The 17,532-nt window shown below is 44.0% G+C and overlaps 1 protein-coding gene across 1 annotated transcript in view; it reads right to left on the bottom strand.

Moving 5' to 3' along the window:
* Positions 1-2,203: 2,203 nt before the first annotated feature.
* Positions 2,204-17,532, bottom strand: part of CABCOCO1 (ciliary associated calcium binding coiled-coil 1) — a 70,471-nt gene continuing 55,142 nt past the window's right edge. Inside the window, exon 8 of the mRNA XM_033004283.2 lies at positions 2,204-2,950. Within this exon, the coding sequence (XP_032860174.2) occupies positions 2,906-2,950 (45 nt within the window). The 3' untranslated portion in view covers positions 2,204-2,905. The remainder of the gene's footprint in view (positions 2,951-17,532) is intronic.

The raw sequence follows: 17,532 nt of genomic DNA, 5'->3' as shown, positions 1-17,532 counted from the left end.
TACTCTCGAAAAATGACGACGACACCACCGCCCCGACTTTGATGTCTCTCTTTTTAGTTTGGTCATTAAAAGAACGGCAGTGATGGATGGTGATAATGCTGTGGATTTTATGAGTAATCAGGCCTTGGCAGCCACAATATTTCTTTTGTAGTGAAACGTTAATATTCCTTTGGCCGCGTGTAAACTTTTTCTGCTTTTGGAACCACGTTACACAAGCTACTCAGTAAGCATTACAAAACAGTTACTACTCAAAAGTTAGCGCTTTCATTCCACACCTGACAGGGTGAAGCTTCCCTCCCTCTCCAGACACCCCCAGCTCGTGTGTAACAGCCCCCCTGTGCTCGGGGCACAGCCACACTTGCAGGAGGGTGAGTGGAGGAAGGCACCAGGCTGGTGCCAGACCCTGGCAAGGGAAAGGAATTTATTTATTTTTCAGCTGCATGGCCAAGCCCTGCACCCCAGACAGAGCACCCCGGCCACCCCTGCTCTCCTCTTCCCCCTTTCGCATGTTTTTCGTGAATTTGCTGCAACAAACACCAGGTGTCTCCACTTAGCTGGGCTACAGCTTAAAAGAGAGGGGCCTGCTACAAAAAAAAAAAAAAAAAAAAAAAAAAATAGGGTTTTTCTTTCCATTGCTTCTAATCTGCCTGTTGCAAGGCTGTGTGCGCCAGGAAGAGAATGTATGTACACGCAGATATTCTCGTCCTGGGGTCGTATGTTATTTTGTCACTTGATATGCCTCTGTCAGGCAAGGCAGGACTTTCCCGAGTTTGAAATAATCCAAATTCAATCACTTTAAAGCTGCTACAATATGCAAGTCCTGGCAGCCGTTTTAAATTAATGGAACATCAGATGTGCTCTGATCCTCTCAATTTCCTTGGGCAAGGGGAATTCTGCTGCGGTGGTAGCAGGAGGGGAAATATAGGGCTATCAGTAAAATAAATGTCAGCTTTTGTCTGCTGATAAAAAAATGCATATAGCAAAAAAAGACACAATATTTATTGCTCTATAATTAAAATGTGTTTCTATATGCAGTAAGGATTATTATAGTGGTTTGGACGAGCAAACACTGTGCAGTCTTATCCACATGAACAGACATTAAATTAAACCAAAACACAAAATTGCTTTTAATTTTGGGTTTTACAAATACAGCTAAATATTTTGTTTGGGTGTAGATATTTATTTTCTGTGCCTGTTGGCATGTTTATCAATAAAAATATTGGAATGGCAGCCTCAGAAGCCCAGTTCTAGGGCATGGATGGGATTTTGGCAAGAACTTGGGGGGGGGGGGGGCCGCGATGAATAAAAATGTCTCTATAGCAAGATGCCAGCCCATGCAAATGCACTTGGTTTGGGGTTTACTTAGAAAGCATAAACATTCGTCAGGTTTGTCAAAAGGTTTGCAGACTTGAAACCTTTTGATCAAACCTGGGCTGTGTTTTGAGGAAACCTGCACTGGAATATGGTTTTCAAGATGCAATCAGTAGCTTTGCTTTTGAAATACAAACAAGCCCAAAAATTCAAATCAAGGCCCTGAATATTTGCACAAGCTTTTATGGTACATGGGTTTTGCTGATCTGTAGGGCTTATCACCCAGGGCTATGTCCTGGCTACAAGGGCCCATGTTTCATGAAGTCTTTTTCCTGAAACAAAAATACAGTACAATCTGTCAGAGTTAAACCGAGGACAAGGTATTTCTTTAATTCTGATTTTTCAGTTATTTGCTTTATATGAGGAGAGCCTGGCTTCTTCTACGCTAACTGGGACTCACATTGCCAGACAGTATGTTTTAAGCTATTTTTAAAAATGCTGGGTTTTGAAGGCTCATAAATCCTTTGATGTAAATGAAAATAAAATCATAGTCTGGAACCTAACAGAGACTTTTAATCTTGATCTTAAAAGCATGAATCATACTACAGCATGGAGTAAAACTATTTTCTGTCCTCTGCATTCACCTTCTCTACACATACTGATATTTGATATTTATAGGTGGCAACTGCAGATCTCAGGTAGTCCCAGTGACTCACCTACTCTGTACACAGTTATTGCCTCAAAGTCTATGGCTGAGATTTCTACAGCCTTGCTGTTTTTCTCATTTAAATATGACATTTCAAGCAAGCCTGATTAAAACAAAGCAAAGCAGAAGCAAAATGTCTCAAATTCCACGTGTGTAACGTTATGGCAACAAAACTTAGACCGATTACTGTCTCGGAGTAGGAAAACTAGTGGCAAGGTAGAGGTGTTGCAATAAAATGACAGAAAAACTTCTTCCCAAACCTGCTGGCAGAGGTGTCCCTCCCCTTCACCTGCCCAGAGCAGGGGTCAGCAGCTGCCAGGATGCTCCCCCGGCCAAACCCCATCGCCTCTTTCGGTGGTCCCCAAACATAGGTAAGGGTGAACTCGACTGGGGATGCTCTCCTCAGCCCAAAGTGCTCCCCCGAGGTCCTCTGCCAAGCCAACGGCCTGGAGGCTGCGAGGGTGCAGCGTGGCTGATGGCAGCCAGATGTGCTTCATCCCGAGATGACCTCCTTCGGATCTCCTTCATCACGAGAGGTGCCAGGGAGTGCCCCTGTCTGTGAGCAGACACGTGCTGGGGTGGGAAGGGGTACCGGGCCCTTGAGGTGTGCCGCGGATGTTGTCAGATGGTTTCTATTCTCCAGGATCCTGCCATGGCTTTTGTCTCAGAAGAAGAGGCTGTGACCAGCGAGAAATTAATTCCAATGTTTGTTTACAAGTCACACAGTCTCCTCCTGGAGAGTCTAAAGACGACTCAGGATGCTTTCCACAGTTACACCCACCACCAAACCATGACAGAAAACACAATCAAGATGGAAGTTCATCCTACCTACACGAACCAGGTGTTGAATCCCCATGCCTGAATCCTTCTGGATTTAAAACCTCTCCATTACCTCCACTGGAGTTTTGAGGCAAAGAAATTCAAGATTTGTCCCTAAATAAAAAGTACCAAATTAATATAACAGCATGGTGGAGTTTCCATTTACTGCACACAACAGTCAAGATATTCAGACTTACGGCTCCCACTGCAATTGTAATTCAGTTTCCTTGCTCATACATAACGTTTTTATCTACTCTGAATGGGGTTATCTTTAGTTCCTTAACAAGCCCATATAATTCAGCTGTCACAGTTTCCACAAGAACAATACCTTGGAATTTCCTGCCTTTAATTTGGACTAACTCCTGTCTGTAGCATCACGTTAACAATGTTTCCAATGTGTGTGGTGACTATGAAATCAATCATTACATACGCGTTACATATATATTTATAATGTTAAGTATCATTTGTAGAGGTGACACCTCAAAGTAATGTAAGGATCTCATTTTGATAAATCTAACAGTCCCAGCAGGGCTGCCTCCTCTCTGTTTCAGGCTCTGCAGCTGGGCTGCTCGCTGGGAAGGAAATTCTCCTGCCCAAGCAGGCGGAGACGACAGATGCGAACCTGCCTCCAGTCCTTTCCCTACTTTTCCTGCCACGAGGACTTTTCCCGTTGCCCGGCCGCAGGAGGCTGGTGGTCCGCAGGACAGAAAAGCCTCCCGGCACGGGCAGCAGCATCTGACCTGCCACAGAAGTACATTAGGGGAGCTCACCCAGACCCCCCATTGCACTGAGCTGCGCCCAGGCCCTGAGGAGAGATTGCTCTCTCTATTTTGTAAGGAAATGAGGCAGGACATTTAGCAGTTGAGACCTGAGGCTTCCCAATTAGCCATCCAGTAGCGTATTGACAGATGGCCGTTTCTATTTTTGCCTCCCTTACTCCAGGCCCGTTCATTCAGTGCGCTCCTTTTAATTACACAGAACCAAGTGCCCAAAACCTTGTCCGCTTCCTCAGAGTATCAGTTGGTCTAACAGGAGATGTTACTCTTCCCTATAACAGTTTCACCATTTGTTTTGCGGCATCGAAGAACACCTCCAGTGTGACTGTGCTCATACCTGGCAGCTCCCTTGAGCTTCAGGAGACCAACAGCTCTTCGCAGAAGAGCAAATATTATCTCTCCCTTGCCCCATAGTCCCCCCTACATACCTGCAAGCCAAGCTGGCAAGGAAGGACATCAGGACACAGCAAAAGGTAAGCAAGATTCAGCACAAGGCAATCTGTATCAGTATAAATTTCAGCAAGGTAGCATCACATAAAGACCTGGTAAACCTCCCTTTCTAGGTTTCTTCCCTCAAAAGCACAGGTCCTCAATTCAATATATGGTAGGGACAAAACATATGCATATGCTAAGCAGCCCAAGAGTGACATGTTTCATCCATCTTCCCCTGACTCCATATCCATCCTCTTCTCATCCCAAAAGTTTTCTAAAACCTTGACTATATTTTCAAACTAAGAATGTCCTAATTTGCAGAATGAAGAGAACTGGGGATGAAAAATGAGACCAGCAAAAGGCTGGGGTGAGTGACCTCCAGCAAAGCTCTGGTGGGACCAAACTGGAAGCTGCCTTCTGTGGAAAAGCAAATAATGGTGGGAGGCCATCGGAGGGGCTCAGGGCTACCTGAGCATACCCAGCACCACACATATGGTTTTAAAACCTCTTGCCATTTCTGGCAGGTTCTCAACCTGGAACCCACCGTTGTTATGCTGTTTACAGGGAGTGGCTCTCATCCATTTATCTCCTGTTCATTTGTGCTCAATGACCCTATGGAAAAATGGCATCAATAAGAAGAAAATGACGTGCTCTATCATTCCAGCCCTGACTATAATGAAGACCATCAGGTGGTACAAATTACTTCACCTTAGTCATGTTGATTTTTACCAGCTGGGAACATGGCCCAGGTTTCATCTGGAGTGCAGGTGAAATAAACCACATAGTGTCATAGTTGAGTCAACAACGCAGGTAGGCCACAATTCCCACAAACTGGCTGGAAGGAGGGTAAGGCTATTTGCATTGACCAGATAGCACAAGCACAATTTACCAAGTGTGGAAAAAAATATCCAGCCACAGAGAGGCTGCTGCTGGCTTGGTTGGGGCTCTGGCACCAAATTTCTGCACAAACCCAAGCTTTCTAAAGAGTCTGCGAGAAGATGCGGAAGCCCGTCCAAGGCTGAGCAGGCAGTGCCAGTGACACAGCAGATGCATACGTTTCTAAGAATACTGAGGGGCAGCCTGGCACGCTGGCAAGTGCTGGAAGCTGCACTGCACATGCACACGCAGCCACAGCTATCATTAGGGTTTTGCTGCTTTGGCACCTCCTCCTAATTTACTTAATTTCTATTTATACCATTCTGTTTCTGTTTTGGGCCTTTATCAGATGCTGACATGTTTTGTGCAGAGCCAAACTTTGGAAGGAGGCTTTGGAAAGAAGTCATTTAAAGGGTGTGTGTGTGTGTGTGTGTGTGTGTGTGTGTGTGTCTTAAAAATGTCAGAGCACTGGGAAGGACCACTCGCGAGCACAGGGTGGCTGCAGTAACTGTGAAAAGGCAGTTGGGCATTTTCCCCAGGGCTGGGCCAGTGCTCTCCTGCCTGGAGAGAGGGGGGTTCCCTGAGGGTCTGTGGAACACACTGGAGAGTCTGTGAAGACGAATGGGGAAAAAACTAACCTTGCTGACAGCAGCTTTCCACACCTGGGTCTGAACCCCCATTGGAAGATGGAGGTAGAGGTCTGCAAATCAAGAGGTTGAAAACCACAGCATAAGTACGTCCCAGCTCTGTCTCCAGGGCACCCAGTAATTGTGTCCAACTGAGGGGTACTTCTGAAATAAATTGCTTAGTTACTCTGAGCATGCTGCAAAGCATAGGCAGAGGCTGGAGGGGTAACACTTTCTTTCCTTTGCCTCCATCTGTGACCCAGTGACATGCTTGTCATGGCTTGGCTGGAGGACACATGGAGCTCCTGAGAAACAGCTTCTAGGGAAAAAGCTATACATGCTGTGTCTGAACAGCGCTGAGCGACAGCTTCGGTGGTTAAAACTCCGAGAGCTCAAATACAAGTAGCAGATGAGAAGAACACAGCTGTTGATGTTGACATGTTGCTGGCCTTCTGGAATGATGATAAACAGCTGGAAATGCACGTGATGCACTGGGGAATAGGGATAGAGTGAAGAATTTCAGGCTTGCTGGAACTTCACAAATGAAAAGGCGATCAACTGAGGACACTGAATTCTTCCTTTGCAAATCGTTTGTAGATCTTTCTCTGCTTCATACTACAATGGGCTTCAGTCCCCTGGCTTTGGGAAGGTGCACATGTCAAGGCTGCAGGCTGGCCAAGCCAGCACAGGCATCCTCAAAACCTCCCAATACAGCAAAAACATTTAAGATGGATGAATATCCTTAGGCAGCAAAAGAGAAAAGAGAAACTATTTCTCTGTTTGTGGGTGACTGAGGAGAAGATGTAGAATGCGTTCACAGTAGAAAATCGCCCTTCTTGGAGGAGCTTTTTACACTTTTTTTCCCCTGAATAATTACACCATTAGCGAGTCCTCTGTGTAGAGCAGTCTCAAACGTCAGAGCACACTGCTCCCTACACATCTCCAAGGCCAGCTGTGGCACCGATATCTGTAGGACCTTCTCTTCAAGCCATTCCCCAGGGGGACCAGCCACCGAAGCACCGAAAGCCCTGTCTAGAGCTACCTTAAAACTGGGAGTTTATTTCTGTATTTCGATGGCGTCTGGTGTTGTGCTCTGCCATAAGCTTTAATTGTCGCTGCTCTGAAGAAAGCCTTTGTTCAATACAACTGCCTAGTTCACGATGACATCATCCAAGACTGTGGAAAAAAAGCACAGCCTGGAGTAGTCAGGCATGTGATGATGTATAAATAGCACTGACAGAACAATATTATAAACTCTATCGGTACAACTGAGATAAAAATAGCAAGTTGCTGATTCATCTAAGATATCAGCTAGAGGGATGGCATGAGGTTCAGCTACAATAAACCTTCTCAGCTAAAAGCATATTACTTCACCGTGAATCAGCTGCTCAGATCTTTCATCCTTTTCAGAAAAGCACCTGTCTCTTCCTGCTTTGGTCCTCCATTACTGAGCACATGAAATATCGGGCCTGATTTTATTTCTGCTTCCCTTACGCTGAAATACGTTGCAGTCAGAGAGTTCTCTAAGGTTTTATATACATGTAGGAAAAGCAGAAGCATTCCTAAAACTGCTTGCCAAGTGCTTGGTAACAGCAAGGTTTATGTTATTGTTCACAGCTATGTTTCTACTTTGCCTGTCTCTAGAAAAACAAACAAGGGACTATTATTTCAATAAACCTGGAAATACTGAATCATATTTCCAACATCTCTGAATCTGTAATGACTAGGTCATTTTATGGCTTTCAGTAAGATACATGCAAAGCCAAGTACACATCCACATACAATGTGTTTTTCAAACGGACAAAATGAAACCTCACACACCAAGCCTAGAAATACAGAAACTAAAGGAAGAAGCCAAGAGATGGGTGGCTTGCTCCTTGGAACACATCAGCAGCAATTACTTGTGCTATATCTCGCATGGCCCACAATTTATGTTCTTGTTTGATTTAACTTTTTAAGTATCTGGACTGTAACATCAGCCACATTGATGCTACGCCCTCTCTTCACAGGAAGACCCTGGAGGAAACTGCATGGACTGCAACACCAAAAACTAGTTCTAGAGCTGCAAACTCTTGGGAAGCAGAGTGTCACACTGCAGCCTGTCTGCTTCCAGAGCATGTCTCATGGCAACAACAAGCTGCCCAGAGTAGGATGCCAACCGGCCACAGCCACAGATAAACAGGCAGCTCCAGGAATCCCTCTCTTGTGGCAAATTCTCACCCACAACGTGGCCACTGTATTTTTAGACACAATTAAACGACATCTTAAATGTTTAACTTTCAGTTTTTAACACTACAGCCATATGGCAAAAAGTAGCACGGATAATAAATGGTAACTTGTAAACAGGAAGATGCTGAGGTTTGTCTCCCCTCGTGTTGGGCAAGCTCCCCTGTCATCAGTGCAACACTGCTCAGTGCCTTGACCCAGGCTAATGTCTTGATCTGGGCACCCACAGCCCGCTCCTCCACCTCCTGCACAACTGTCTCTCCCCCACAAAGCCTTCTGTTGCTTGTGCATCACTGTGTGATCATCACGTAAAGATGACAAAGCAGTGCCGAAGGGGACAGGTCACCCTCCACTTGTGATCGCCTTCCTGCTGGATCTTCGTGGACAGCGGGTGACAGAAATAAGCTCTAATAAATGCAATTGCTTTGCAATTTGTCACCCGTGATTCCACTCACCAGTAACCTATTACGTTCCAGTGTGCCAGCAGCTTCAGTCCACGTTCTGTTCCTCAACAGCATGATCTTACACCGTGATCATCATCCACATGAGCGTCAACTACATGGACATACCAGCCCCACCAGAGCAGTTTGCTTTGTACAAGTAGAGCACTTTATCTACTGTCTGTGTCTCGGCTTGCATCAAAGCTAAGTTGCTTGTATAGGACCATTAAAATGAGCAAGGCTTATACAATTATGGAACTTTATATTAATTTTTAAAACTTCTAGATGTTGCAATCTGTACATATGGGAATAGTGCCAAATGTTACAATGACAGAAAAAAAAAAAAAGTATATTTGCTGGGTTTTAAAAGTAAGGAAGCAGGAAGAAGAAAAATCTCACCCTACCTCTATCAAGGCATTACAAGTATCTGGTTTTGCACACATCTTTTAGTTAGCGGCTTTGCGTTTCTGATAGTGCATTAATCAGCTAATGTTTTTATAAGCACAAACCCAATAAGATAGTGTGGGGGGGATGACAACAAAAACCCCTTACTTGCTTTTGATGTATTTCTGTATTTACTAAATCCTTCTTGCCGTGCCCAGAGAGGACCTTTGCTGCACATGAGTTTCAGAGAGCAATGCCAGCAGTGATCCTACTGCTGTGTCCCCATCCTCCCCTGGGCGCGCAGTGCTGGGGCGGGTGCCCTTTGGGGTGCCACCGGGCCGCTGCGCAGCATCTCAAAGGATTTGCAGCTCTAGCGTTATTTTGGCTGACGTTCCTGGCCGATCAACATGCCGAGGTGCTTTGCAGAGAGCATCTAAGCGGCGCTCAAGGATCAACAGAAGCAACATGTGTTTTGTGTTACCAACATCTCCTTTGTATTCCAACTGCATGTCAGTACTGGTAGAACCTACTGATGCTAAGACCGGCTTCAGCTTTGAAGCTCGGGACAATAACAAAATAACCTGCTATTTGTTTATGTTAGTAATAAAATCTACCAGCAACCCTGATTTGATCGTGGCCTTCACAGGAAGGCTAGCCAAAGGAAACCTCCTCAATAAATAGGAGATGAAGGAAGCGGATGGGTTGACTGTGTATTTTCTAAATCCATTCCAAGAAGCTGATGGTTATGCTTAAGTGTCTTAAATTATTTTGGGCCCCAGCTTTCCAAAAGATTTCTTGGAGGACAAAGAGAGTTTGTAGCATTCACCTCTTCCGAGGATAAAGGTTTTGAGAGATGGGACAGAGCCAAACACTACAACTGCTGTTTTCCTGAAGCCGTCCGAAGCAGCCAAGGAGCAAGGATGGACGCGGTGCACGTGGCAGGCTCTCCTAGTCGCTCTCCTCCCTGGGCATCCCTCCCTGCCTCTCCCCCCGCCCTGCCTCCCTTCCTTCTGCCACATGGCCAGCGTACGGATCACCCTGCGCCTTGGGGCCGGGAGAATGGCCACCCTTGGATTGCGCTACGAAGCCATCTGGGGGCTGCAGCTGCATGTGCATAATCACCAGTTAGTTTACTGAATTTTTATATATATGTATATTATATGTATATAACATAGCAATGCCACTACAACTATAAGCGTGCTACATGGGAACAGATCAAGCGTACCTTTTGCACGTCATCAGTCCTTATGCATGAGTGTTGCATTTCTGAGGTAGAGAAAAGCCGGTTTGTAGAGCACACCTAAGCAGACAATTTAAACTTTTACCATCCCTTCCTCAGTATCTCCACCCCTGGCGAACATGTGAATATAATGTTGGCTCACCACAGCCTGGCTCGATGCATTTGGCAACAGACCATTCTGATAACACGTAGATTTACATGTGAGTAAGCCTTCTAATCTAGTGGCACAATTAATTCCCATTTCCAGATTAATGAAGCCTTTCTGATTATTTTCACAGTACTGTGCAAGGGTTTTCTTTTCCTGCTGCACAAAAGGGCAAAGCTCCTAATATGTTCCTGAAATGCCTTGTGAAGTTAATGTGACTTATTCTCTATCACCAAGAGAATGATACTGGAATTTATGAAAGTCAATATTTTTTCTCAAAGTTTCTTAATATTCAGCCCTCATATGGCATAAGGGAGTAAACTCTCAATTACACAAAGGCAAATACAGAAATCCGTCAAAGTCAATAGAGTTATTCTGGACACCTGAGTAATTTGTCCCTTGGTATGATTCAGTCTCCAAAATCCACTCTGGATGTCCATAACGACTGTTTGCTATTCACTTACATTTTTAGCTCTGTTATAATTCTAATTTTTTCCATGTTTCACAAATAGCTGGAGTCAGTTTCTTTCAGATGATGCTGTTCCCCCAACTTGGCTTCCCTGTGAATAACCTCCATCATCACTATGCTACTTTTGCTCAAATGTTTCATTTTTAACAATAAACATCTATCCCAGATGCCTTATTTTCAGCTTCATTAAATGTTTTACTAGTTCATCTTGAGTCACGTCAATATTTACCTTGGACACAGTTCCATATCCTTTAGTTTCTAATACCAGAATTCTCCAGACAAGCTTATTGTTCCTGGCTTGACTTCTCCAAGTCACAGCTTAAAACTTTTTTTGACGTATTAAATAAGATGCAAAGTCACCCAACTATTTGCTTTGCTGCATGCTGCCAGCTATGCCTATTCCAAACATCTCTGAACTGATATACTTCAATTTCTGTATACACATGGGCCCCAAACCTGTACCCAGTTACTCTGAGGTAATGTCAAAGCCATTTAATAACAGCAATTAGCAGAAGAGAAAGCAGAAATCAGATATCAACCTTTCGGGCACAGTACCAAGCCAGACTGTTTCTACTGACCTTTTGCATCCTAGAGGAAGGGTGTCAGGAAACCAGGAGGGATTGCCAGCTCCTGCATCTTTGCGTTGGTCCTCACTGTGCAAAGCCGGGTGCTTTTCGGAGAGATGGGACTGTGTTTCTTCACTCCGGCTCTCTCACCTGCTCCTGGCCAGCAGGACTGACTTGTGCCGAGCCGTGAACAGCACCAAGGTCATCGCGCTGCTTCTGGTACTCGCCTGGGTGCTGAGCAGGTCGGAAGAAACCTTGTAAAACAGCGAGCAGCAGCAGGATGTTCACTAGATGGGAGGGCAGCAGCAGTGTGGAAGGAAGTCGTCCAGTAGTGCCAATAACATAGGTAATTACAGTAATTAAGAGAGAAGAGAGGTGGTGGCGAGGGTCATATTGGAGCGGTACGGAACGTAGGAGGATGCGAGGGTGAGTGGAACACGCTCTGCCTCTGGGACAGCTGCATAAGGGCGACTTCTGGCTTTGGCAAGAGGCTGGCGGCAACGCGCGTATGGCAACGACAAGGTGTGTAAAGGAAAGCAGCCGTGGCCAAGGGGAGGAGCAGCGCAGGTGTCAGGGGGATGGTGTTTTAGGGGAGGGAATGGACAGCCAGGCTGCCCGTGTGGGACCCCAGTGCAGGGGACACCTGAAATAGCTCCGTGTGCTCACCCCCAGGCAGTCCTCGGCTGTCGCCCACAGCGCCGTCTGCATCCAGGCTGCTCCTTGCTGCTGTAAGCATGCTTGCTGGAGAAAAGTGGTTCTAAGTACGTACAAGGCAACGGGGAACAAAAGTTTGAGAAGTGGAACTTTCTTGATAATTTTCTTGATCTCTACACTGAATTTACCTCAGGTCCTTCTTCAAAGCAATAGCACAAAAAAGGTAGTGTGAGGTTTGATATATTTATATTTTATATTCCTGTACTGCACTGGAATAAAACATTTTGAATTTTATATTGGATATAAAAAAGCAAAGGTATCAAGCTGGGAAAGTGCTTTGAAAATAACAAAGGACTTCATGTGGAATTGTTTGAGGTCATTTTATCTGTTGTTCCTGACAGTATTTAAATACCTCCTTTCAGTTTGAAATGCCTTTGGTTGTCATTCACTGAAATCAGTGGAGGAGACTCGCAGGGCAGCTGGGCACGCACCACAAGGGGATACATGAAGAAAGAGGCACTCAGATTTTCAGGGGTCTCCGAAGCGAATATTATGCCCCTATCATCAACCCATGTCTGTGAAGAGGTGTTAACATGGCCTAAGGGAAGCGGCGAGCCACGTTCTTGTGAGAGGGGAGACAAATTCACATCAAGCTGACTTCCTTGAGCAAGATACTCCTCGGAGCAGGTCAAGGAGATGACTTCAGATCCTAAACCAGATGCGCAGCAGCTTTAAGCAGAAATCCAGGGTATTAAGCTGAGTTCACAGTGCAACGATTTCAGTGACTGCCACACATGCAGATACATGGAGCTAGTTTTGAAATACCTTGCTTGGGTGCTTTAGCAACAGCAGCACAACTAAACAATTTCTGTAGTTAGCCCACATGCCACTGCTAACATCTCAGAAAGAGTACATCTGCACTGTGTAATGAAGCTAATATTTCTGTGCACCCTAGAACACATTATAGCTTACAGACTGCTCCCCCGTGCTTTGACCTAAAAGGACAACTGAGGTTTTATTTGTTTTTTGAAAGAACTTGCTCACCTCTGAAGCAGAGGTGGTCATTTTCCTCTTTTGGCTTAATCCAGAATCAGAGAGAGAGACGAGTTTGAAACTGCGATATTCAAATTCCCTTCTCTACCCTGTATCTCCCTGCAGATATACACCAGCAAAAAAAAAGCAGCTTGGTACGGGAAAGGGAGATGAGCCAGGATGAGGGACCACTGTCTCCCACAAACACATGCAGCCAGAAGATAAAATGGAATGGTTGAATACAAGATTAAATGCAAGCTTCATGTAAATGCTCACTTACAGAGACCTAATAAATGATTCTGTGCAGTGCATTGTCAGAGATTTTTCTCTGCCATTTTTGTTTTGCATGTGTATTTAGAAGCTTCTTCCCCTTGGAGGATAATGTTCAGGTTTTAAAATTTATATTAATCTGTCACTACATTCATCTGTCACTCTGTGAAAGAGCTTCTTTTTTTTATAAAGTGTCTTTTTTTTTTTTTTTTTTTTCTTTTTAATGTGTCCATATCAGAATGGAGTATTTAGGATAAGCCCTCTCAACAGCAGTACTGCACAGGATGGGATGACATATAGGAAGGCTGCTTTTTATATAGAATGTTCTCTTTTGGCCCAAACAACTGATCAGAGTTTTAGAGGTTTTGTATTTGCCCTGGCTGGGGACTGTCAGGGGTCTTCACTGCAAGTCTCTCTGCTCCCAAGGATAGTCTTCATTTCCAGAGCAAAGGAGGACTTGACTAGAGACAGAGGCCTTGCTGACAGATCCCCAACACTTCTTTCAGGCAAGAGTGTTGGCCCAAAAGCTCTCAGGTCGGGGTGGTTTGTTTGGTCTGTTTTTTTTTTTTTTTTTGGGGGGGGGGGGTGTTGTGTGTTTGTTGTGTGTTTTTCCCCTCATTGGGTCAGGGGTGCTACTCTAAAGAAATGAGGAATTGCTCCCTTCAGAGCAAAGGTCTCTGACAGCCTTTGCTGGGCACCATCAGATGCCCTCTCCTCCTCTCCATCCCACCTTCCAGCTAGAAGCCACCCCAGGCTGCGAGCTGCACCTTGCCCACCCTCACCTCCTCGTCTGGTGCGGCTGTGAAAATGTCCCTGCGAGGTTCAGCCTGCGTGTTGACTGAGGCATAGACATCTGCTCTGACCTTCCACCTCTGCTTGGAATATGGGCAGGGAGGGGACAACATAGGAAGGCACCACAAAAAAAAAACAAAACAAAACAAAACAAAACAAAACAAAACAAAACAACAAAACAAAACAGAGATTGCAGAGGATGCCCATCAAATCCTCACATTTCTTGTTGCTGCCCTAGATAGCCACCTGGGCTACCAGCTTGCCAGGGGTCTCACTCAAGTGTGTACATTTAAGTCCCTGTAGCCACAGAGGACACCTTTCTCTCACTCAGTGCTGTCTCAATGTTTCTTATTTTGAGCTTGCTCTACCTTGTGACCTAACTAAAAATGGCATCAGATTACTGTGCCGTAATCAATCAGCGTGTTCACTTCCTCTCATTCAGTCTTTGCCTGTATACCTTCAATTATTCCTTCCTTCAATTGTTCTTTTCTTCCCATCAAAATACTTGGAAGAATTCCAATAACTTTTTCCTGCTGCTAAATATGAGCATTTTATTTGCTAATGTCCACTTGAATTTGATCTTGAACAGCACGATGGCTTTACACATAATATTTCACACAGGGCCCATGATTTCAGTGCCGACTTCAAGACAGGGTCATGCTAGTCCCACCTGTTTGAGTTCTGTTTTCTACTCAGCTCTGGGAATTTCCATTTCACTTGTCTTCATTCCCACCAGCCATCCTGCATTTGGCCATATGATTGCTTTCCTCCTGGAACAGAGGGGACAGTCATTCAGCTTGAAGGTCATACCTAGATTATCTTTAATCACTAGTCAGCTTCGTTGATAGCAATCTCATTTCTTCTTTCAGAAGAAGGGAAAGACCCTCCATGAAAAGACAGAGGGTGTGAGGATGCTTCTGAATTAGTCACCGAAAAAAGGTCCAGGGCTGAATTCTTATTATCAGTCTCTCCAGTGGAAACACAGAGCGACTCCAGTCGAGCTGCAGTGGTGTAGCTGAGATCCAGATCAAGATAGAGGTTTCAGAGTATGCTGCTTTGAGTTTTTTTTTTTTTTTTTTTTTTTTTTTTTTATTATTATTACAGACATCTCATCTCCTGCTTTATGAGTTATTTTGAAGGTTTACTGTATCTGAGAAAGTAGAGCAGGAGTTCAGATTATGAACTTTGATTGCTCATGGTTTATTCAATATTTTTAATAAAGTTTGAAAAGGTTCCCTTCCATCAAAGAATGTCCCCTTTGATTAATCAATTGAATTTGATATTTTCTCCATGGAGAATACAAAGCAGTATACCCCTTTGCCAGTTGTTTACAGGCAGGTTCGCAGCACACAATAGAACAATTATTTTCTAAGTAAAAGAGCTGTGATCAAAAATGTTAATAAATCACTTAATAGCGTAGCATATTTTTCTTCCTTTAAAAAACACACAATAAGGACATATCAAGCCATTTTTAATGTAATCTGCATACTTTCCAAATAACACATTCAGGGAAACAGAGTTGTCTTAAATGGTCCTTTTCACATTTACATCTGTAACAGCTGCAGTAGCAGCTCCGTCGGGCCTGATTTTATTCAGTGTTGCAGGATCAACATAAAATCTAGGTTGAAAATTAAAGGGAGTAAATGTCCCCCATGATAGTCAAGAGAATGATTTCAGTCCAAGAGTATTTCTGGCCACAACTCACTTTCAAAAGCAGCTTTGTCATTTGTGCCTGGCCTAGTCCCAGTAAGTGCTATTGTGATTTGTTACATTTTCTATGGAACCAGGAGACCATTTATTAGCCCCATGGTATTGTATTGAGCTTCAATTATGTAATAGTCATTATTCTGCTGAATATCCGAAGCTTTGTAAGAAAGTTTTAGTTCTGGAAAGAAACATGCAAGGTTCTCAAATGATTTCGAGGAAGATCAAACTCCACATTTTTTGCTAGTTGAAAGAGGAAAGGTCCCTTCTTGATATAAATCATGAATAATTTGAATAGACTTTTTTCTAAAGAAAAACTTTTTCTTTGAAAGCCATTGATAGCTTGGGATTCAAGCAGAAAAGAATAAAAGAAGACATAATAGTTTCTTCCTAGAAGAGAACGTGCTAGGTATGCTTCCAAATTAGCGAGATTTTAATTTAATTATAACTGAGGAGTGTGCGTGCCTGTGTGATTTGCCTGCTCATAAGTGAGGAGTGAGGGTCTCTCCCGCACATAGCGTGGAAGAGGAGGGGGCCTGTCCTCAGCTGGTGTGAGCCTTGCTAAGGGCCCCTCGACACTGTTTTTGCAGCTGACCGAAGCCGAGGATGCGCCCCACAGTCCTGTTTGCTTGTTTAGCTGCCCTTTATGGTTCAACAGCACAGACTCTTGGTACCCAATCAAATCCCAGTGGCCTTCCATTTCCAATTGGTCTGAGCCATCTCCCAGACTTGTCAACAAATTAACTACCATAAAATAACTAGGCAACAAGTTATCTGACTGCCAAAAAATAACTAATAACTAGTTACCTGGCATCACCCTCTTTCCATCACCCATTAGTGTTTGTTTAAAAAAAAAATCAAACCCCAAAACATAGATTTTAAAAAGCACTGACATCAAAATAAAAATTGATCAGCTCCAAGGAATTCTGCCCCTCACGAGCCATTTTACATGATTGAAGGCTTCAGCTCCCAGTCCTCAGAGGCTTCTCCAGTTCTCCATCATGTGAAGTTTTCCCTGCTCTCTGGCAACAGCCAGACACTCCAGTTCCTGTAACCACCAGCTACCAGGTAAAAGTCAGTCCAGCTGTTGCCTCTGGGTTTTATTCTTTTTTTTTTTTAACTAATAACAAATACACCACACACACAATGCACATATAACATGTACACGCAACAGCTGCTCTGCCTCAGACTAGCAAACCCAATTACTCCTAGGTATTCTCAGGAAACGGAAAAGCAATGTTCCCAAGGCCGACAGATTTCTGAAATGATCTTTCTTTAATGTATGCTCAGTTTAACTGGTATTTTAGTAAAATGACTCTAGCTTTATGCCAGCTGAAGAGAAAGTAGAAAGTAAATCAACAAGCTTTTCTTCGGATAGACATCAGTATCTCAGAAATTCACATCCAATGGAAATTTTCTACCAAGGTTGCACCCCTATTATAAAACCAACCAATTCAAACACTGCTGCTACGACTTGGTGTGACTACAGCCGCTGCATAGCAAGCGTATGTATGCTTGCGTGTATCTTTTGCCCTCTTTGAATGAAAGCAAGAATAAATCAGGTGGCAATACATTTCGACCACAACCATGTCATCCCCTGTTATTTTTGCAGTATAAATTAGCTATGTATGGATCAGACGCACTTGCATTTCTTTCGCTAATTCCACTCAGAGCACCATTCAAGCATCCTTATTTTTGACAATAAGAGGAAAGAAGTTGGATACCCATTTTATCTTAAAAAATGTGAATCAAAGTAAAATGTATTTGCAAATTCCACTTTTATTGGACCAAGTGAAATAAGGCATCAAGCCAGCATCTGGTCTTGTTTGCCAGTATGTAAATGATGAGTAAGTCTGCTAGGGTCAAGAGAGCAGCAGTGGAGTCACATGAGTCACAGCACACTGCTCTTCGGAAAGATTTCTCCGTGGCTAAATGTAATATTACAGTCACTTCAAGAAAAGCTCTGCATCAAGGTCTAATAAATGCTGGCAGTGATGCTGAGCTCTGAGAAGTCATAAAGGCAAAAGGATGAACAAGAATTAACAAGTGGCCTTAAAAACCTAT

This window comes from Tyto alba, unplaced genomic scaffold (assembly GCF_018691265.1).
Source record: "Tyto alba isolate M040663 unplaced genomic scaffold, T.alba_DEE_v4.0 Super-Scaffold_1, whole genome shotgun sequence".
Taxonomy (NCBI): Eukaryota; Metazoa; Chordata; class Aves; order Strigiformes; family Tytonidae; genus Tyto; species Tyto alba.
This window is presented reverse-complemented; position numbering and strand designations above follow the sequence as displayed.